Source organism: Salmo salar, chromosome ssa16, assembly GCF_905237065.1.
Source record: "Salmo salar chromosome ssa16, Ssal_v3.1, whole genome shotgun sequence".
Taxonomy (NCBI): domain Eukaryota; kingdom Metazoa; phylum Chordata; class Actinopteri; order Salmoniformes; family Salmonidae; genus Salmo; species Salmo salar.
The window spans coordinates 14822163-14845446 of NC_059457.1; the positions used below are offsets into that span (position 1 = coordinate 14822163).

The following is a 23284-nucleotide window of genomic DNA, read 5'->3' on the forward strand; positions in this document are numbered from 1 at the left end:
GTGATCTTTTAAATTAAAACACCACTTCCTTGAAGTAGCAAAGTGGATGCAATTGTGAAACTTGAATTTCAGATTACACCTAGTGGACGATCTTGAGCAATAACTTTTATTTAACTGTTATATTTTTTTTACATCATTTAGCAGACACTCTTATCCAGAGCGACTTACACTAGTGAATGCATACATTTCATACATTTTTTGTTCCGTACTGGTCCCCCGTGGGAATCGAACCCAAAACCCTGGCGTTGCAAACACCATGCTCTACTAACTGAGCCACACGGGACTGTTACATGACAGGAGGTAAAATTAACAATACAATACAAAGCTTGAATATAACTATTTTTCAACTCAGAATTGTCATTATATGCCTTATATATATATATATATATGAGCACAATTTCAGTAGCTGACATGAAATAGTGGCAACCATGTTGTTTTAGTACAACTGAATGCCGTGAGTGGTAAACTGGAATAACACTAGTCGTGTTAGGTCTGCTAAAGGCCAAACCTTAAAGTTAGCTTAAATCACTGACTTAATTCCAAAGACAAGTGTTCTATGCATGCTACTGAAAATGATTAAATGGATTTTATTAAAGTTAGAAAGACTAACTGCTTTTGATCCAGTATCAACTTGTTTATCTACAGGTTTAGTTTATTATTCATCTAGCACAGCATCTACAATAGAATACTATACAAATCTATGCTCTCACAAGTAAGCGCTCAACATGAAACTGAACATAGTCAGACCCTTTACTGAACAGATTGTACATCCATCAAATGTGACTCACTCATTACTAGCCGCTGGTCTATTCATACATGGCATGTCCTACATCTTCTGAACGGTCATAAGTGCTGTGCTGATGAGCTTCACAGAAAGGCATGGGAGAGCGAGGGGACTGGGAGTGAGGATCTTGGCTGCGGATAGAAAGGAAGGATGGTGTAAACGCACGTGTCAAACTCATTCCACGGAGGGCCGAACGTCTGCAGGTTTTCGCTCCACCTTTTCTATTTGAGTGATGAATTAAGTAATTCCCCTCACCTGGTTGTCTAGGTCTTAATTGAAAGGAAAAACCAAAAACCTGCAGACACTAGGCCCTCTGTGGAATGAGTTTGACACCTCTGGTGTAACAGTACTACACAACTGTGAGGGGAGGTCACAGTTGGACTGGAGGACACCTCCAGTTGTTGCCTTGGCGACGACCTTAGTAAGAGCACAGGTTAAGGGAAGGAGCTGCTGTCAACTGACGCGCCGAGTAGAGAGGCCAGAATGAACTCTTTGCTACTGATCTAAGGATGGGACTATCTGAGGACAGGCCAATTGCAGACCTGAGATCAGTGGGGCCAGAGCAAAAAATGGTAACGATGTGAGGCCCCGCCCACTGAATGCTGCAGCACACTCCCCACTTCCTGGGAGCGATCTCAATTGCATAATTCTCGGCGAGGCAAGAAGAAATGAGAATTATGGAATTAAGATCTTCCCCTGGTGTGGCTTCAGTGTCTCCAAATCAACCATCTGACAGAACTTAAGAGATCATGGTTATTGTTGAAAATCGTGACTACCTAATTATCTATAGTAGGAGAAATACAGCACTATAGAATAGATTTAGGGAGGATTGGAGAAATGTAGGCTTTGTAGCCAGGAGCTTTTGCAGGCATCTAGACAAGGGCCCCGGACTACACTGATTACAATGTTGACATCACAGCTCTAACAGAAACCAGAGACCACCACTTTGGAGTGCAAGCTGTGCAAATGTCTGAGCTCTTATACTGTTATTTTGCACCCACCTAAAAAGCTACAGTACATCGCCTCACTGCAAATACACATTATATATATATTCACATCCTTACACAATACAGTATGCAGTACTGAATTTCCGATATATTCAATTACTGTACTTTTTACCAGATATGAAGATTATTAAAAAACATGCAAAATTGGGTAATTTGGAAAGCCTATTTGAAGAAAAATCATAACTACTGGCTGTAGGATGTATATATATATTATCATTATATGCAATATAAATGTGAAGTCCCTGAAAAATACAGTAGTTGATCATATGGGCTCCAAACTTGCTGTAGAAGATAACATTGGTTGCCACCTCTCACATACAGTGTAGATCAGTCAATAACATTCATAATGACAAGAACATTCTTGAATTCATAAGGTATTACGTTCAAAGTTGTCCTCTGAACAGTTGGCCTAACAGTAAAGTGCCAGTTAGAGGTGTCAATGTGAGCATGTTGATATTGCTTGGAGTGCCACCCCTGCACTGATGAGCTTCTCTCATCATAACCTGCCTCCTCTGATCTAGCCAATCCCTCCATTTCTCTCCATCCTCTCTCATCCCTTCTTCATATATTCAATTCTATCTCCTCGCTGATTCCTGCATCCCACCCTCTCATCCCTCCATCTCCTACCTCTATCCGAACTTCTCTCCTCCCTCCACCCCATCCTCATTATTGTCTGTTGTCGAGAGGAGTGCCTCTTCTTTCCCTCTGTGTATTGGTGGGAATGCAGGCGGCATTGCGCGCCGGCTTCACCCTATTGGACACCTAGCTAGCGCATCTTGTAGTCGTGGGAGATGGCTGCCTCGCATATCTGTCCTTTGAAATCCAGCTCAAAGGTGAAGTCCAAGTCACGCTGTGAGAGAGAGAGAGAGAGACAGAGAGAGAGAGAGAGAGAGAGAGGGAATTCACCAGGGAATAAAAGAGAGAGAAATCTAAGTGAGTGTTCAATCAGGAGTGGGGCACTGACACTGTTGCTATCTTTATCTGCTGTTTGGTCTGGGAGTGATTAGTGCTCTCTCTCCTTTGACCTCTATCGCAAAGATGATGATTGAAGTTCAAACAAGCAGTCTATTGTGGAGAGGCAGTGGTGGAATTGGGTTTCTTTCAAGCCATATAATGTTGGTTTAAATGCCTCGTCTGCCTGAAATGACTTGATTTGACCTTATGTCTTTATTTTGTTAGACAAGTACAAATGTATGTATGAACTCTACCTATCCCTGTTGGGCCAGTGTCTGTAGTTATCATACAGTAGGTAGGGGCCAGGGGCCTCATTTATCAAAAGTGCGTGTGCACAAAATAAACTCTAAACCTTGCATGCGCTAGTCTTCCCGCAAAGGTTGGTATTTATACATTTTGAACTTGACGGGAAAAGTGTGAATCTCCACACACAGCTCAGACCAATGCGTACGCACAACTTCTAATGGTTGGACAATTGTATTGGGGGAAATTGTGTTTTACGCACACTGGTAGGCGAATAAAAACATTCAAACGTAATGATGCATTTGCCGTTGGTAAGGAGATCACATAGCAGCATGTAGGTAGGATTATGTTTCTTCAAATGTGATTAAATAGGCCTAAAGCATAATCACATTGCAGGACATCTCCTTTTCTTACATTACTGGTTTATTCTCGCTACACAACACTTATTAGGCTACCATTCATCCGTCACTCATTCAATAGCCAAGCATGCTTGAAAGTAAATAGACTGGTACCCTATTGAAACTATTTGACAGTATGGGTAGGCTACAGTATTGGTGTGCGTTAGGAGCGCGACATCATAGCCTATTTTATCTCAAAGCCTATACCACGGCAGGAGAAATACAATCATCTATTGATCAACAAGTTATTGAAGAACAATTTTTATTTTGCATAGAAGTGTGGGCTGTAGCATTTACTTTACAATCGTTCGAATAGACAATCAATCTTGCAGAATGCGCGGCCAGTGTTTGGCACTTGCTATTGGGAGCATGCATTTTTTCGTTTGAAAAAGTCACTGCAAAATATTAAAACGTTCTATCCACACCTCTACAGAAATGTAATCCAATTTGCCGTTGTGTTTCTTTTAGAAACGGTCATGGCCCAGTTCCAACATTTCCAAATCATACAGTAAATGATGATGTTTCTGCTACCATAAAAGGTAAATAGAGGGCGATTTCCAGGCGGGGATGTAATGCTCATATACGCCAGAATATAGTATGAAATGTATGCACGGTTGATAAATGAGGCCCCAGGACTCTGGTCACTAGATGGGGCGGTTTCCCGAACACTATTAACACTATTCCTGCACTACAAAGAATTTTCAATGCAGATTCTCCATTGAACCTTGCTTTTTAGTCAAAGACTGGATACTGCCCCTATAAGTGTTTCAAAGTGAATTACTTTTTACTGGTCATAGATTCCAGACACTCACTATGTTCTTCTCGTTGGGCTTCATGTTAATACTGCCAATGATCTCCTCGCCCCTCTTTACGGTCAGGTAGTCCTCCAGGTAGAAGACTGTCTGTTTCCAGTGTGTGAACGGAGCATCTGGGGCTGTAGGAAGACAGGCATGCAGTTAGGGCCAAATCTGAACTTCAGATCTGTATGTTTAATTCATATTTTCACATAAATAATGCATCATTGTCAATGGGAGATTTGTTCAGAAACTCAAGTGAAGTGCGCAGAGTTAATTTGGCTCTTAGAGTGGACACGACCCCTGACCCTTAAAACCAAAACAATCATGAGCCAAAGTTTTGACCCCCAACAAAAACGAACATACATTTAACTTTTCACCTTTGACATTGGACCTCTGATGCACTTTTTAGTCACAAAGACACAACTTTTGTAACATTAGACAAAGTTTTTTTCTTATTTTTTTTTTTATCTCTTGGTTCTAAAAAAAGTTACCCATGGTTCTGACTGTATACGTGATTCACTATATCATCATGCTATTTACAAGCGTAGATACAGCACTGAGGATCGGTCATGCTAAAATGCTGGTTCAAATCAGGATATCAAATGACATTGATATAATAGACAGATAAGAGGAATTGATTGAGTTGACCCTCCCTACTGACGTTTGTCCTTGTCAATCTCCATTCTCCAATTACCTCGCCCACATGCATTCTGCTAGTTGAAGTGTGTGTGTGTTTGTGCATGCGTACAGTATGTGTGCTCGTGTGTATATGCTCATGTGGATCTTCCAGCAAGACAATGACCCCAAGCACACATCAAAATCCACAAAGAAATGGTTAATTGACCCCAAAATCAACATTTTGCAATGACCATCTCAGTCTCCAGACTTGAACCCCATTGAAAACCAGTGGTTTGAATTGAAGAGGGAAGTCCATAAGAGCAGACGAAGGATATCAAGGATCTGGAAAGATTCTGTATGGAGGAATGGTCTAACATCCCTCCCAATGTGTTCTCCTCATAAAACATTTTAGAAAATGCCTCAGAGCTGTTATCCTCGCAAGATGAGGTATTGAAATGCATTGAAAACAAGGGTGCCAATCATTTTTTACCCCTATCTTTTTGAGAAAATAAAATATGACTTGTTAAACAAAATCTCTTTCTCTGATCAATTGTATTCTAAAATAATATAATAACAAAATTGTTGGAGCCTACAATATAGCTAAGTATTTGTAATATTTTTTTGCTCAACTTTATCAACGGTGCCAATCATTTTGAACCTGACTGTGCATGTGTGTTTGTATGGGTCTATAAACAATATGCGCACACGTGTGTGTGTGTTTGTATTTGCGTGTCTCAGCTTCACTCCAGCTGCATACTGCTGATACCCAATACCCCCGCCCAAAACAACGTGCGCCCACCTTTTGCCTGCGCTGTTAAACTACAGCTTGGCCAAGGCTCAAAGGCTCAAAGGTCAATACAACTTTAATCGAATTTCAGCCGGCTGTCCTGGGATAACTTTGTACCTCAGACTTTAAAGGCATGCCGTTTGAGGGCTCATGGATAAATTGAGTTGCTGATCATGCTGCATAAACAGACAGATTATGAAAGCTGTACTCAGTGGGAACCTGAACGGAATAGATAGGGCTGTATTTGTTATGGTGGTTCAATGGGTGATATTTTCCAGCAGCATACAACATATGCCCAAGTTTCTCTGTGTGCTCTTTTTCCATGTACTGTATATATTACCATTAGTGTATTACCATAAGTATTTCTACAGTATATTCCTACTACCAGTCCATTTTCATCCCTACTACCAGTCACGTTTTATGTATAAACCCACCTCAACCACTCCAGTACCCCTGTACATAGAATAAGATACCTGTATATATTTGCATTCTCGTGTTTCTTCAATTTATATCGTACTTCTTGTGTTGTTCTATTATCTATTATTATCTATATAATCACTGCAATGTTGGTAAAGAGCTCTCAAGTAAGAATTTTACTGTACTGTTTTACACCTGTTGTATCCTGTGCACGTGGCGAATAAACTTGAAACTAGAAATACCTGTCCTACAGGAGAATATAGGAAATCAATGGCCATAGAGGACTTAGGCCTCCATGTGCGCATTTAGATGTGTATCAGAGGTTCAGTGAGGCTAGCAGGGTTTTAGCATCGGCTAAGGTGATTTGGTTTGATGGACAGGCTCAAATCAATACAAGAAGAGCTGGAAGAGCTGTATATGATTGGAGGTCAAAAGTAAGACATTGTCCACTTTTAAGAGTGACAACACATGGTCATCTAGCCACTGCCTCTGCATAATGCAAGCCACAGAAAGTCACAGTTTAAAGTCTCCTATTTGCATCACAAACTCTGATGAAGGCGAACTACTGAAGACATTATGCATATAATCACAGAGGAGCGATAACATCACACCACCACTAGAGGTCGCTCACTGACAAATCCAAACACGATTCTTGCCAAATGAACTCAGCTCATCACACAACTTCTCTGGATCATGCAAATCAACTGGGGACTCAAAGGTCTTCTAATTTCCAGTGGTATCAGTGTTTGCTGTTGTACTCCAGGCCTTTCTGGCTCATCAAAGAGCTCATTAAAGGGGGGTCTTTGTCTGTGAATACAGATCAGGTTGAAACCCACAGGGAGGATGGGAGGATGGTGGGCAGGGAGCAACAGGACTCTCCTAGCCTGTAATCTGCTGATGCTGCTGCCAATTAAAAGGATGAAACCCTGGGTCTGTCAGGAGCTGGTCTGATAACGACACAGTGAACTGGAGAGATGCTAGTACTACAGAACAAAGAGTGCTAATGAATCAAAACAAATCAAACTTTATTTGTCACGTGCGCCAAATACAACAGGTGTAGACCTTACCGTGAAATGCTTACTTACAAGCCCTTAACCAACAGTGCAGTTCAAGAAAGAGTTGAGAAAATATTTACCAAATAAACTAAAGTAAAAAATTATTAAAAAGTAACACAACAAAATAACAATAACGAGGCTATATACAGGGGGTACCGGTACCGAGTCAATGTCCGGGTTACAGGTTAGTCGAGGTAATTTGTACATGTAGGTGGGGGTGAAGTAACTATGCATAGATAATAAACAGTGAGTATCAGTAGTGTAAAAAACAAAAGGGGGTCAATGTAATAGTCCGGGTGGCCATTTGATTAATTGTTCAGCAGTCTTATGACTTGGGGGTAAAAGCTGTTAAGGAGCCTTTTGGTCCTAGACTTGGCGCTCTGGTACCGCTTGCCATGACAATTTTTGGGGCTTTCCTCTGGCACCGCCTAGTATATTGGTCCTGGATGGCAGGGTGCTTGGCCTCCCACATGAAAAAAATACTACAGTACTTACTATAGAATTCTATTGTAAACTGTAGTATACTGTAGAATAATACACTACACACTGTAGTATCCCTTGATCATGTATAGTATTTACTATAGAATGTTGTAGAATACTATAGTAAAAACTACAGCATTATTCACACAAAAAACACTGTAGTAAATACTACAGTAATGTCCGCAAAAACACAACAGTCTGAAAAAACACTACAGTTTAACTATTGTAAATACTTCAGTATTTAATTTGCATATACAGCCCATTGCCCTTCCCATATCCCAATTTGTGCCACCCATAAGTGAGAAACATACATGCCAAGTATAGATCATATTGTGTTCCACACAGGTTATAGAAAAGAGTAGAATGCTGAACTATCCATTCAGACCCCAGAATGACCTACCTACAAGTTGTGAACAATTTGTATTTTAGTATTTCTCCAGTACGTTTCCTCAAGGAGAAAGACTCCACTTCTATGTCAAAGATAATTAAACAAAAACACTATAGTAAATAATACCGTAATGTCCACAAAAACTCTACAGTAAATACTACAGTATACTATAATCCACAACAACACTACATTAATTACTATAGTATTTACTACAGTTCTTTTACTATAGTATTTCTACTATAGTTAACTGTAAAAAATACAGTATACTACAGTAAAACTACAGTATTCACTGTAGTGTTTTTGCTGACTCTAGTCCGCAAAAACACTACAATGAATACTATAGCAAAATCAGCAAAAACACTACAGTAAATACTATAGTATTTATACCATAAGGCCTGAGGGGTTGTGGTATATGGCCAATATATCATGGCTAAGGGCTGTTCTTATGTACGACGCAACGCGGAGTGCCTGGACACAGCCCTTAGCCGTGGTATATTGGCCATATACCACAAACCCCTGAGGTGCCTTATTGCTATTATAAACTGGTTACCAACGTAATTAGAGCAGTAAAAAAACATGTTTTGTCATACCCGTGGTATACGGTCTGATATACCACGGTTTTCAACCAATCAGCGTTCAGGGATCGAAGCACCCAGTTCATAATATATTATATTAGCCTGTGTAAAAAAAATCAGAGCGAGAGAGAGAACAACACTGAGAAGAGAAAGAGAGTTGAGGACGTACCGGTGGAGAAGCCAGTTTTCTTGTGACACTTGGTGAACTCAATGTTGAAGTAGGTGACCAGGGCGTGGATGTAGTCGTTCCTCTGGATCTGAAGGCAGAAGGCTGAAGTGAAGGACAAGTCCTCAGTCTTCACTGTGTAGATGTCCACCTCCTGTTGAAGAGAGAGAATAACCACACTGCTCTGTTACATCTACATCTAGCATTGTTAATGCTAATCATATACAGAATCCATAGTGATTGGGGTTCTATTAACACCATTCACTGCCAGCACAGTGGTTTCTCCATTGTGCATGTACATGTACAGATGTAGGATTTAAATGTTATCACTCTTTTGTTGCTGAGAATTTTGTGACTTACATAAATTCACTGAAAACCCGTACTCAACACACAGTTATATTAACAGTATTCCACTTTTCATGTACCCTCATTTGGACCAGCTAATAGCCTAACCACTGATCAAGCAAAATTATGTTGCTGCAGGATTGTTTTTGCTGCGAAAATACAGGTCAGATTAATATTCTACATCTGTAGGCCTAACTCTTCCTCTGTGGGTGGCCATTAAGCAGTGTGCCATGGGAGGCTAGTCAAGTCTTGCATTAAGTCTTGTAAGGAGATGAGAGGTGTGAGTGTGTCCAGGTGCAGGTCTTATATGGGTGTCATATGATCTATGTGGCGGTGCCTCTGAGCACTGTGTCCTGTATTATCCCTGAGTCCCTTATTCTCTCTACCAAGGATGAGGCCTCTGCTTTCTGCTACTCTGCTCCAACCTCTCCCTTTGGTTCAAGGTTCACGCAACTGAAACCAAACCCCAGTACCCCCTCCCCCCAGAGGGACCAGCCAAGGAAACCCCACCATAGGGGGGAGAACGAGGAGAAGATGGGGTCATTTGGCTGGAGGACCAAGGCAGTAACTATTTTCAGGGTAGCATTGTACTGGTGTCCTGCTCCTTTATAGACCTCCCCTGGTTCATATCCCATAATTTAACAGGGTATCTGATGCCTCGTGATTCTGCAGTGGGAGAGAGGAGAGAGAGGAGAGCATATGGTAGTGGAACACAGCTCTCTGTTCTGGTCAGACCCACATAGTTGCAGTGAAAAAATGACTTATGTATCGCGCGATCAGCTGTAAAAAAAACAAAAAAACAAAGTCAAGCTCCCCTGCTATCTTTCGCAAACAAATCCCAGCTTCCATAAGAGTAAAAACGGTTTATTTTGGTCATGCACCACAAACTCCTGAAAGTCATATTTTTATAGTGCAGGACGACAATTCAATTCAGCTCTCTCTTTCTCACTCACAAGTTCTGAACATGAGGCACTCATTTGATCTTTTTAACAGCTTAAGCTCCTTTTTGCACACTGTCTGTGTACAAGATTAATGACATGATTCATCCTGTAATCCATTTAGAAGACATGCAACAGCATGTGAGTGGGTTGTCATTTTCAAAGGGCTTTCATCTTACAGGCGCGAAGGATAAATAAGGCACCAGTGTCAAAATCTTGAAGATAAAACACTGACTGTTTCAAAGATTATTTCCCTGCTTCCTATTATTACAGTCTAATGGCTTTAGATAGCAACAATAGAAACACATTTTAGTTATGTAACATCTGAACTGAGAAAAGGGCAGAACAATTCAATCAATAAACTAGATAAGAAGGGCACCTCGGACAAACGACACAATTAGCGGTCTAGACATGGGAATAGATGCATAGCATCATGCATGGAACAATCCCTGTACCCAGTAGTAAAGGATGGCCAGCATGGCCAGAAGGCTCAGATTGAAGGATCACATTACGGTAACATATTGTCTAGTTACAGATGAGGTCATACACCTCTGAATTGTGATTGGTATGTGGATTGTTTACTGTCCCTTTACTGTAACCCAGTGATCACCAACCGGTCGATCACAATCTCCATGGCTTTCCTAGTCAGTCAATCACCAAACAAAAAGCCCAAATGTTTTATTTTTACTTGATTCAGCTGCCCTGCGAGCCAGGTACTCAAAGTGTTCACATTTTCAACCATTTAATGTCTGAAGGTACAAACTCTGCCTACCCGGAAGGCCTGTAGAGCAAATCAAGTGCAAATAGGCTACGGCTAGCCAATGAGATCACTCAAATCACTTTGTCTGCAGCTTCCACGAGCCCACAGCAAAGTTGATAGTCGACTCTAATGTGAGATTTGATTTTGAAACTTTAAAAACCATAACTAGAGAGAGACTGTCAACGAATACAGCAATATCTGCTGTTTTTATGATTGACTTCATGTTTAAGATTTTATTAAGCTCTGTCAGTTTATTCAACACTTTTATAAGATATAAAAAGCGCTCCCCTATCCACTCGCGTTACAAAGTGTATTGATAGACATGCGTTGTTATTAGCGACTTGTGTCTTTCCAATATCGAGGAGTATTTCATGTTCCCTGGTCATACGAGTAACAACATGAATTTGTGCATGAGTCAGAAATAAAGTGTGACTCGAATTTCACCATCAGATGGAAGACGGTGTCCCTTTTGTGGTCAGTCAGAGGAGGGAGGAAGAGCTGAGGGACGGTGAGAGGCAGCCTATCCGCTGCTCTCTTTCAATTTAAATTTAAGGGGCTTCTCACTCTCACACACACTCCATCTCCCTCCCACTTTCCATCCGCTGAGACTGACCATCACATACAGGCACCATCAGTCACCAGTAAAATTAAAAAAGCGCTAATGATTTCAATTTATGCCTCACAAGAAGTAATACAACAAATTATCTATTACCAGTACATCACGTTTTGAAATATAATTTTTAAATGGTGTGAGGTTAATAACATAGGCAGGGCAATTCAAGTGTAGCCAATATGCAATTATAATGTATTCAGCCTATAGCCTACTGCACAAACCTCATTTATACAGAACCGTTTTTAATAGGTTAATGTTGAATGAGCTTATGTTTTTAAAGTCATGTTTTTTTTATTTATTCTGAGGGGTAGATCTCGGCTGGTGGCCCATTATAAATATAACAGTAACACTGGTTATGTAAATCCCACTCTGCATGAGCCCAGAGACAACGCTGAGTCAATGCTTTCTGATTAAACTGTAGGCTTTCACACTGCTGGGCCTCAACAAATCCTACCCACATATACAAATCAAATCACATTTTATTGGTCACGTACACAAATTTTGTAGATGTTATCGCAGGTGCAGCGAAATGCTTATGTTTCTAAGTCCAACAGTGCAGTAATATCTAACAATACACACAAATCCAAAAATATCAGAGTCCGGAATATAAATACAGTACCAGTCATGAGTTTGAACACACCTACTCATTCAAGGGGTTTTTTATTTGTACTATTTTCTACATTGTAGAACAATAGTGAGGACATCAAAACTATGAAAAAACACACATGGAATCGTGTAGTAACCAAAAAAGTGTTCAACAAATCAAATATATTTTATATTTGAGATTCTTTAAGTAGCCACCCTTTGCCTTGATGACAGCTTTGCACACTCTTGGCATTCTCTCAACCTGCATCATGAGGTAGTCACCTGGAATGCATTTCAATTAACAGGTGTGCCTTGTTAAAAGGTCATTTGTGGAATTTCTTTCCTTCATAATGCGTTTCAGCCAATCTGTTGTGTTGTGACAATGTAGGGTTGGTATGCAGAAGATAGCCCTATTTGGTAAAAGACCACGTCCATATTATGCCAAGAACAGCTCAAATAAGTGACAGTCGATCATTACTTTAAGACATAAGGGTCAGTCAATCTTTCTTCAAGTCCAGTCACAAAAACCAGCTCAAATAAGTAAAGAGAAATGTTACTTTAAGACATGAAGGTCAGTCAATCCAGAACATTTCAAAAACTTGAAACTTTCTTCAAATGCAGTCGCAAAAACCTTCAAGAGCTATGATGAAACTGGCTCTCATGAGGACCGCCACAGGAAAGGAAAACCCAGAGTTACCTCTGCTGCAGAGGATATGTTCATTAGAGTTAACTGCACCTCAGATTGCAGTCCAAATAAATGCTTCACAGAGTTCAAGTAATAGGCACATCTCAACATCAACTGTTCAGAGGAGACTACGTGAATCAGGCCTTCGTGGTTGAATTGCTGCAAAGAAACCACTACTAAAGGACACCAATAATAAGAAGAGACTTGCTTGGGCCAAAACATAGAAGCAATGTACATTAGACTGGTGGAAATCTGTTCTTTGGTCTAATAAGTCCAAATTTGAGATTCTTGGTTCCAACCTCTGTGTCTTTGTGAGACTTTGTCATACTCCCATACTTCCAGCCTCTTGCCTGGTGGCACCGGTGGTGTGGAAGCTGGACACGGACATCGAGCGGGCGTTACGCACAGAGCCCACTCCCCAGTGTCCAGCTGGGTGCCTGTACGTTCCGTCTGCTGTCCGCGACCGGTTGATCTATTGGGCCCACACGTCACCCTCCTCTGGTCACCCTGGTATCGGTCGGACGGTGCGTTAGTGGGAACTACTGGTGGTCCACCTTGGCCAAGGACGTGAGGGTTTATGTTTCCTCCTGCTCGGTGTGCGCCCAGTACAAGGCTCCCAGGCACCTGCCCAGAGGGAAGTTACAACCCCTACGCGTTCCACAACGGCCGTGGTCGCACCTGTCGGTGGACTTCCTGATGGATCTTCCTCCCTCACAGGGCAACACCACGATCCTGGTCGTTGTGGATCGGTTTTCTAAGTCCTGCCGTCTCCTCCCTTTGCCCGGTCTCCCTACGGCCCTACAGACTGCGGAGGCCCTGTTTACACAGGCACCCCGGCACTACGGGGTGCCTGAGGACATAGTTTCTGATCGGGGTCCCCAGTTCACGTCCAGGGTCTGGAGAGCGTTCATGGAACGTCTGGGGGTCTCGGTCAGCCTCACCTCAGGTTTTCACCCCGAAAGTAACGGGCAGGTGGAGAGGGTAAACCAGGATGTGGGTAGGTTTCTGCGGTCATATTGCCAGGACCGGCCGGGGGAGTGGGCGGCGTTCATCCCCTGGGCAGAGATGGCCCAAAACTCACTCCGCCACTCCTCCACTCCTCCACTAACCTCTCTCCTTTCCAGTGCGTACTAGGGTATCAGCCGGTTCTGGCATCGTGGCATCAGAGTCAGATCGAAGCTCCTGCGGTGGACAAATGGTTTAAGTGAAGAAAACCTGGGACGCCGTCCATGTGCACCTACAACGGGCCGTGAGGCGGTAAAAGGCGAGCACCGACCGCCACCGCAGCAAGACCCCGGTGTTCGCACCAGGGGACCGAGTCTGGCTCTCGACTCGAAACCTGCCACTCCGCCTGCCCTGCCGGAAGCTGGGCCCGTGGTTTGTGGGGCCATTCAAAGTCCTGAGGAGACTGAACGAGGTATGCTACAGGTTACAGCTTCCCCCAGATTACCGTATTAATCCCTCGTTCCATGTGTCTCTCCTCAGGCCGGTGGTGGCTGGTCCACTCCAGGAGTCTGAGGTGCGGGAGGTTCCTCCGCCCCCTCTGGACATCGAGGGGGCCCCAGCGTATGCTGTTCGAGCCATCCTGGACTCGAGGCGTCGGGCAAGGGGCCTTCAATACCTCGTGGAGTGGGAGGGGTACGGTCCGGAGGAGAGATGCTGGGTGCCGGTGGAGGACGTTTTGGACCCTTCGTTGCTGCGGGAGTTCCACCGTCTCCATCCGGATCGCCCTGCGCCTCGTCCTCCGAGTCGTCCCCGAGGTTGCTGTCGGCGCGCTGCTGGTGTCGGCGCGTTGCTGGAGCCGCACGTCAAGGGGGGGGGGTACTGTCACGACTTCCGCCGAAGTCAGTCCCTCTCCTTGTTCGGGGTGGCGTTCGTGGGCGACGTCACCGGCCTTCTAGCCACCGTCGATCCACTTTTCATTTTCCATTTGTTTTGTCTTAGTCTTACACACCTGGTTTCACTCACCCAATTACCAGTTTATTATTTAACCCTCTGTTCCCCATGTTTGTTTGTGAGTGATTGTTTATTGTATTTTCGGTTCGTTATTGTGTGCTCGTATGTTACTTTATACATTTGTCATTTTGAGTAAAAATAGGTTGATTACTCATATTTGCTGTCCTGCACCTGACTCTCTACACCAGCTATACACAGGACCCTTACAGTTGGAGTCATTAAAACTCATTTTTCATCCAGATTTCTTGTTAACAAACTATAGTTTTGGCAAGTCGGTTAGGACATCTACTTTGTACATGACACAAGTTATTTTTCCAACAATTGTTTACAGACAGATTATTTCACTTATAATTCACTGTATCACAATTCCAGTGGGTCAGAAGTTTACATACACTAAGTTGACTGTGCCTTTAACAGCTTGGAAAATTCCAGAAACTTATGTCATGGCTTTAGAAGCTTCTGATGGGCTAATTGACATCATTTGAGTCAATTGGAGGTGTACCTGTGGATGTATTTCAAGGCTTACCTTCAAACTCAGTGCCTCTTTGCTTGACATCATGGGAAAATCAAAAGAAATCAGCCAAGACCTCAGAAAAAACATTGTAGACCTCCACAAGTCTGGTTCATCTTTGGGAGCAATTTCAAAATGCCTGAAGGTACCATGTTCATCTGTACAAGCAATAGCACGCAAGTATAAACACCATGGGACCACACAGCCATCATACCTCTCAGGAAGGAGATGCGTTCTGTCTCCTAGAGATGAACGTACTTTGGTGCGAAAAGTGCAAATCAAACCCAGAACAACAGCAAAGGACCTTGTGAAGATGCTGGAGGAAATGGGTACAAAAGTATCTATATCCACAGTAAAACGAGTCCTATATCGACATAACCTGAAACCAGCAAGGAAGAAGCCACTGCTCCAAAACCGCCATAAAAAAGCCAGACTACGGTTTGCAACTGCACATGGGGACAAAGATCGTACTTTTTGGAGAAATGTCCTCTGGTCTGATGAAACAAAAATATAACTTTTTGGCCATAATGACCATCGTTATGTAAGGTGAAAAAAGGGGGAAGCATGCAAGCCGAAGAACACCATCCCAACCATGAAGCACGGGGGTGGCAGCATTATGTTGTGGGGGTACTGTGCTGCAGGAGGGACTGGTGCACTTCACAAAATAGATGGAATCATGAGAAGGGAAAATGATGTGGATATATTGAAGCAACATCTCAAGACATTAGTCAGGAAGTTAAAGCTTGGTCGCAAATGGGTCTTTCAAATGGACAATGACCCCAAGCATATTTCCAAAGATGTGGCAAAATGGCCCAAAATGGCCAGCTCTGTCAGGAGGAATGGGCCAAAATTCACCCAACTTATTGTGGGAAGCAATCGAAATGTTTGACCCAAGTTAAACAATTTAAAGGCAATGCTACCAAATACTAATTGAGTGTATGTAAACTTCTGACCCACTGGGAATGTGATGAAAGAAATAAAAGCTGAAAGAAATAATTCTCTCTACTATTATTCTGACATTTCACATTCTTAAAATAAAGTGGTGTTCCTAACTGACCTAAGACAGGGAATATTTACTACGATTAATTGTGAAAACTGAGTTTAAATGTATTTGGCTAAGGTGATTGTAAACTTCCGACTTCAACTGTAGATGTGTCCAAACTTTTGACTGTTACTGTATATATATGCATATAATAGTGTCTATAGACAGTGTCATGACTGTCCTGTGAGGATCCAGATGGGTCGGATCAGCTTTGCAGTGGATGACTTCGGCCAGACCCCCTCTCCTCCGTGGGGGGGGGGGTGACAGTTCACACCCTGTTGTAAATCAAGGATTAGATCTTTGAAGCTATCTCCCTCTCCAAATTCACACAGGAATGTGCCTTTGTTCCACAGACGTTTCCCGCCGAAACTCTAACACGTTTTAAAGCGAATACAGGGGAATGGTCAGAGGCGACCTAAAGAATAATAATGTAATTTCAGTTGTTATTTTGTGATGTCATTCAAAATGTTATAAAGGAAATACTGTCACTTGAAAAGTAAATAGACTACATGTACGAAGTCTCTATCCTTTACGTTGTGTATGAAATATGAAAAATGATGAAAGTGTTTTTGTTAAGAGAGGGATGTGATCTTAGAAACTATAAGAGGAAATTGTTTGTAGAACTTTTTTCAAGTGAGTAGTCATCGCCCCTTGAGTGAGGTCAGAGAGCGTTTCAGCCTCACGAACCGCCCCTTTTGAATGAACTGCATAAAACGGTGGGTTAAGAATTAACATATCACACCAGAGAGACGTTTTAGCTGCAACTCACGTCCAAAATGGTTTGAACTCTGAAATCTTAACAAGAGGTAGAGACAATTACGTCACCTCCCGGACAATCACTGGTACGGCTGATTAGCTGTCCTATGTAAAGTATCTAGAAAAGAGAATTTAAGAGGGACCGTTCTACTACTCTTCAAACCAACATATTCTACTAGTCTCATCACAACTGAGAACCATCGACAACACTGGATAGCCTATCTTCAAGTAAACATCTTCCAGAGCGAGTGGAAGCAGAGTGAGCTCTGTAGTTCTGTTCAGGACTACACGACAGTTTGCCGGATGCCGGGTAACAGCAGAGGAGAGCAACAGTAGAAGAGACGGGTGGGGGACCCCTCTTGGACAAGCATAGGGACAATCCAAGGGTTCACCTACTTTTTCCAACCTACACTGTGAATGTTTAAATGATGTATAGACAAGAAAAATACAAGAATTTGTGTGTTATTAGTTTAAGCACACTTTGTCTATTGTTGTGACTAAGATGATCAGATCAAATTTTAGGACTCATTTATGCAGAAATCCAGGTAATTCCAAAGGGTTCACATATTTTTCTTGCCACTGTACACACACACACACACACACACACACACACACACACACACACACACACACACACACACACACACACACACACACACACACACACACACACACACACACGTGACGTGAAGACATAGCTGACCTTGATCAGGCAAGAGTTGGTGACCACATGTTTGGGGTCCACTATGTCCACCAGGGGCTCCTTCATGGCCACGTTACGGATGCAGGTCATGTCAAAGCCATACACATTCTCCCACCCTGTGGAAACACAGCGCATTATGGAACACCTTTGTGGAAGAAGGGCTATAAATCCTCCCTAGAGAGGGGGGAGTACATTGTATGTATCCCATATGGCACCCTAATCCCTATGTAGTTGACCAGGGCCCAAGGACTCTGGTCAAAAGTAGTGGACTAAAAAGGGAATTGAGGGCCATTTCCCGAAACATACGTTATATTCCTCCCTCTCTAGGTCGGATTTACAGTATTTCATTGCCCTTCTATAGGGTCGCGTAGACAGCTTCCTCAGACTCTGTTGCTCTTTGCCAGCTAACCATCACTGCAGTGCTGTGCATGGCAGTATACAGAGAGATTCTCCTTCTCTTCCCTAATATATTTTCTCCTCAGGCTAACTGATCATGGATTATGCATGGCCACAGTACTTAGAGATGGACTGTCAAATTTTTGTATAATTTTAGATCCCGAAGTGCATCTTTAAGATAGGATAGTGTGTGTGTGTAAGCATCTCTATTGTGTCCCAATAAAGTGGAACCACTTAAGTTTAATGACAGGAGGAGGAAGGAATAATGAGAAGGTCGCACCTCAGCTGTTGATGTGCATTCTCATGCCCTAAAACTGAAGTTGTCTAGTCTTAGGTCATATTCCTTAAGCATTAAACATAAGATAATGGACTGAAACAGGAAGGCACTATCTGATTTTGTCCGATAAGAAATGCTAATTTCCATTTTCTGTTGCAAAATGTTTTGCTATGGTATGCCCTAATGAATACAACCCTTCTGTCAGGATGACAGAACATTATTTTAGAGCACTAAGTGATCCAGCATGCCATCCCTTCCCAAAAGACATCTACAGTATAAGCATCTGTTTGTTGGAACCAGACTGGGCCCAACATGGACAATGTGCCCCAATCGTCTTCTATCTCTTCTCAAAGCTTTCCCTAAAACATCACTCTGCACACGCAGAGAGCGAAACAGCACTAGCTGGACTTCTCTTCAGTGCTCAGTCATGTGGCCTGGGTTTCTGTAAGCCTAAAGAGCTCTGTCTCATGGTGTGAAATTCCCTAGTTGTGGCGGTGTGTATGTGGAGTGGGTGCGTGTATTGCTTCTGTTTCTTGTCCTCTGTTCTGCTGCCATGGCTCTGTTCTCTGGTCTCTGTGCTGAAATGAAGATGAACAATTCCACCAAATCCTCCAGGAGAGCTTTAGTGTGGGCTAGCACAGATATGGAGAGGCTTGTTGACTTGTAATATCAGATCAATCATCACTTATGCCTTTGAAAAGTTCAAATGCACCAATACTAATGTGTGTGTGTGTGTGTGTGTGTGTGTGTGTGTGTGTGTGTGTGTGTGTGTGTGTGTGTGTGTGTGTGTGTGTGTGTGTGTGTGTGTGTGTGTGTCTTTTTTTTTTGCATGTGCTACTATGGTTGTTCTACATTCACGGTCTATTAGCGAAGCAGAAACATAAGCCAGGTAAGATCCACCCTGGGAATAGAGAGCGAGTTAGGGGCAGCAGGACTTATGTGAGGGCCCAGGGCCAACTAAACATACACACTCACAAACACACTCACAGTGGATTTTGAAGTCTTTGTACTGCCTGTCCTCGATAGCCACCACATACAGCGCAGCACGGTCGGGAAACATCAGACCGCCGGGTTTCTGTGTAAAATATGGGGAGGAAAAAAGACCCTGCAATCAATCCTGCACACAAGACATGTCATTTATCAGCTGTGCTGCATGTGAGAAGAACCAAACACCAGGCCAGGTTATGGTTTTCATCCCTGGTTAAGTCTGTGAGGTTTGAGCGTTGTTCGTTCTGCTAGCATGTCTGGTTAGTGCATGTGCACGCACGCACGCACGTACGCACGCACACACACACACACACACACACACACACACACACACACACACACACACACACGCGCCTACCAGCCACTTGTCCCTTGCAAAGATGACGGTATTGAGCATGGACTCGTAGAAGAGACAGTAGCCCATCCACTCTGAGATGATGATGTCAACCTTCTCCACTGGCAGCTCCACCTCCTCCACCTTGCCCCTGAAGATAGTAATAACTGCAAGACATACCATAACACACCATTACCATGGAGCAAATCATATTAGGTCTATGTGAAGAGTACATAGGAGGTCAACACCACAGCACAGAACACAATCACTTAACCTGTTGGGTCTAGGGGGCAGCATTTGCACGTCTGGATAAAAAAAATGTACCCGATTTAATCTGGTTACTAATCCTACCCAGTAACTAGAATATGCATATACTTATTATATATGGATAGAAAACACTCTAAAGTTTCCAAAACTGTTTGAATGGTGTCTGTGAGTATAACAGAACTCATTTGGCAGGCAAAACCCTGAGACATTTTCTGACAGGAAGTGGATACCTGATGTGTTGTATTGACTTTAAACCTCTCCCATTGAAAAACACAGGGGTTTAGGAATATTTTGGCACTTCCTATTGCTTCCACTAGATGTCACCAGCCTTTACAAAGTGTTTTGAGTCTTCTGGAGGGAGATCTGACCGAACAAGAGCCATGGAACGGTGATGTCCCATTAGACACCTGGCGCTACTTCATGTTGGGTACCCTCGTTCCAATACGTTATAAAAGGCTATGCATTCGTCCACCTTGAATATTATTCATGTTCTGGTTAAAAAAGGCCCTAATGATTTATGCTATACAACGTTTGACATGTTTGAACGAACGGAAATATATTTTTTCCCCTCGTTCATGACGAAAGTCCGGCTGGCTTACATCATGTGCTAACGAGACGGAGATTTTTGGACATAAATGATGAGCTTTTTTGAACAAAACTACATTCGTTATGGACCTGTGATACCTGGAAGTGACATCTGATGAAGAGAATCAAAGGTAATGGATTATTTACATAGTATTTTCGATTTTAGATCTCCCCAACATGACGTCTAGTCTGTATCGCAACGCGTATTTTTCTGGGCACAGTGCTCAGATTATTGCAAAGTGTGATTTCCCAGTAAGGTTATTTTTAAATCTGGCAAGTTGATTGCGTTCAAAAGATGTAAATCTATAATTCTTTAAATGACAATATAATATTTTACCAATGTTTTCTAATTTTAATTATTTAATTTCTGACGCTGACTTGACTGCCGGTTATTGGAGGGAAACGATTTCCTCAACATCAATGCCATAGTAAAACGCTGTTTTTGTATATAAATATGAACTTGATAGAACTAAAAATGCATGCATTGTCTAACATAATGTCCTAGGAGTGTCATCTGATGGAGATTGTAAAAGGTTAGTGTATCATTTTAGCTGGTTTTATGGTTTTGGTGACCCTGTCTTTGACTTGACAAAACATTACACACAACTCTTGTAAATGTACTGTCCTAACATACTCTAAATTTATGCTTTCGCCGTAAAACCTTTTTGAAATCGTAAAACGTGGTTAGATTAAGGAGATGTTTATCTTTCAAATGGTGTAACATAGTTGTATTTTTGAAAAATTTGAATTTTGACATTTATTTGGATTCAAATTTGCCGCTCTTGAAATGCACCTGCTGTTGATGGAGTGCACCACAGGTGGCACGCTAGCGTCCCACCTAGCCCCAAGAGGTTAATCTCTGCTTCTAACTCAGTCGGGGTCTCAACTTACTTTCTTAAAGTGTTCTGAACAATTTGAGAACATTCCCAATGTCAAACCAGTTGGAGAACATTCCTAGAACATTACCAATTTCTATTTTATTTTAATCCAGAAAGTTGTGGGAAGGTTGTATGCAAAATAAGCAAAGAACAACATGCTCTACCCAAGCAGTAAGAAACATGGTTCTCAGAATATTATTTGCTAGCTGGGAAGATACATTCATACAGAAAGATTCTAATCATTAAGCATGTTTCCATCCACAGTTTTTAATGCGTGTAAAGTTATACTGTTTTAAAAAAAATGTATTGAGTACTATTGGTCATAGTATGGATATAGTTATTATGCCAAAAGTTCCCGGATGTCATACTAAATTCGCCAAATTTAGAAATATACAAGCAGTGGACACTATTGCCGTGCTTTTAGGGCCCATAATGCAATTCTTCAGAAAATGGGCATGGCTTCACAACATTTTCAGATTTGAAGAAAGTCCAATGAGAGATGATACAAATGTAAATACAAAATGTAAATATTAATTGCTTTAACTAATTATTACAAATGTTAAGAAAATGTTGAGCAATTAAATAAAAAAGTAATTACTTTTCAAATATATTATGTTACATGTTATGTTGGCTGATTATTTGTTAGCTACACTACTAGCGTTAAACTGCACAGCATATCATTACAGCAGATGCTTGTATGTACCGGTATATTAGCTAGCTACCTAATGTTAGGTGGATACTAATACATCAAACTTGCCAGTATATTAACTATTACATAGTTGTGTGTGGTATGTCTGTCTCGAGCCACATACAGTGCATCGCGTGCCGATGAGCCATTTAGGGTTTACGATAGGATTGGACACAAATAATGAAACATAAAATACAGATGGAGGAAAACATTTATTGATTTGATTATTCACGTCATTCTTAGCTTAGCTAAGTGGTATAGTCATTGTGCATTCTCAATGGACATTGCTAATGAAGTCGTAAGATGTCTAGCTAGTAATTTCTTACGCTAACAAGCTAGCATGAAGTTGCATAGCAACAGCATCAACTTCCGGTAGACATGCGAAGCGCTAGCACACTCAACTGAAAGGATACCGTTCGTTTACAGTATACTAAAATTAACTAATAGTATATAGTTTGCAGTATATACTCATTAAGTACACTACCGTTCAAAAGTTTGGGGTCACTTTGAAATGTCCTTGTTTTTGAAAGAAAAGCTAATTTTTTTGTCCATTAAAATAATATCAAATTGGTCAGAAATACAGTGTAGACATGTTGTAAATGACTATTGTAGCTGGAAACGGCAGATTTTTAATGGAATATCTACATAGGCATAGAGGCCCATTATCAGCAACCATCACTCCTGTGTTCCAATGGCACGTTGTGTTAGCTAATCCAAGTTTATCATTTTGAAAGGCTAATTGATCATTAGAAAACCCTTTTACAATTATGTTAGCACATCTGAAAACTGTTGTTCTGATCAAAGAAGCTATAAAACTGGCCTTCTTTAGACTAGTTGAGTATCTGGAGCATCAGCATTTTTGGGTTTGATTACAGGCTCAAAATGGCCAGAAACAAAGACCTTTCTTCTGAAACTCATCAGTTTATTCTTGTTCTGAGAAATGAAGGCTATTCCATGCGAGAAATTGCCAACAAACTGAATATCTCGTACAACGCTGTGTACTACTCCCTTCACAGAACAGTGCAAACTGGCTCTAACCAGAATAGAAAGAGAAGTGAGACGCCCCGGTGCACAACTGAGCAAGAGGACAAGTACATTAGAGTGTCTAGTTTGAGAAACAGACGCGTCACAAGCACTCAACTGGCAGCTTCAACGTTAACCTGTTAGGGCTAGGGGGCAGTATTGACACGGCCGGATAAAAAACGTACCCGATTTAATCTGGGTACTACTCCTGCCCAGTAACTAGAATATGCATATAATTATTGGCTTCGGATAGAAAACACCCTAAAGTTTCTAAAACTGTTTGAAT

The 23284-nt window shown here is 41.9% G+C and overlaps 1 protein-coding gene across 1 annotated transcript in view; it reads right to left on the minus strand.

Annotated features, from left to right (window-relative positions):
* Window positions 1-190: 190 nt before the first annotated feature.
* The window catches only part of LOC106573178 (protein arginine N-methyltransferase 8-B), a 48777-nt gene continuing 25683 nt past the window's right edge, over window positions 191-23284 (minus strand). The window contains exons 5-10 of the mRNA XM_014147925.2: window positions 19582-19724; window positions 19224-19311; window positions 17564-17679; window positions 8673-8823; window positions 4199-4320; window positions 191-2641 (exon numbers count right to left, since the gene is read on the minus strand). Coding sequence (XP_014003400.1) covers window positions 2558-2641; window positions 4199-4320; window positions 8673-8823; window positions 17564-17679; window positions 19224-19311; window positions 19582-19724 — 704 coding nt within the window. The 3' untranslated portion in view covers window positions 191-2557. The remainder of the gene's footprint in view (window positions 2642-4198; window positions 4321-8672; window positions 8824-17563; window positions 17680-19223; window positions 19312-19581; window positions 19725-23284) is intronic.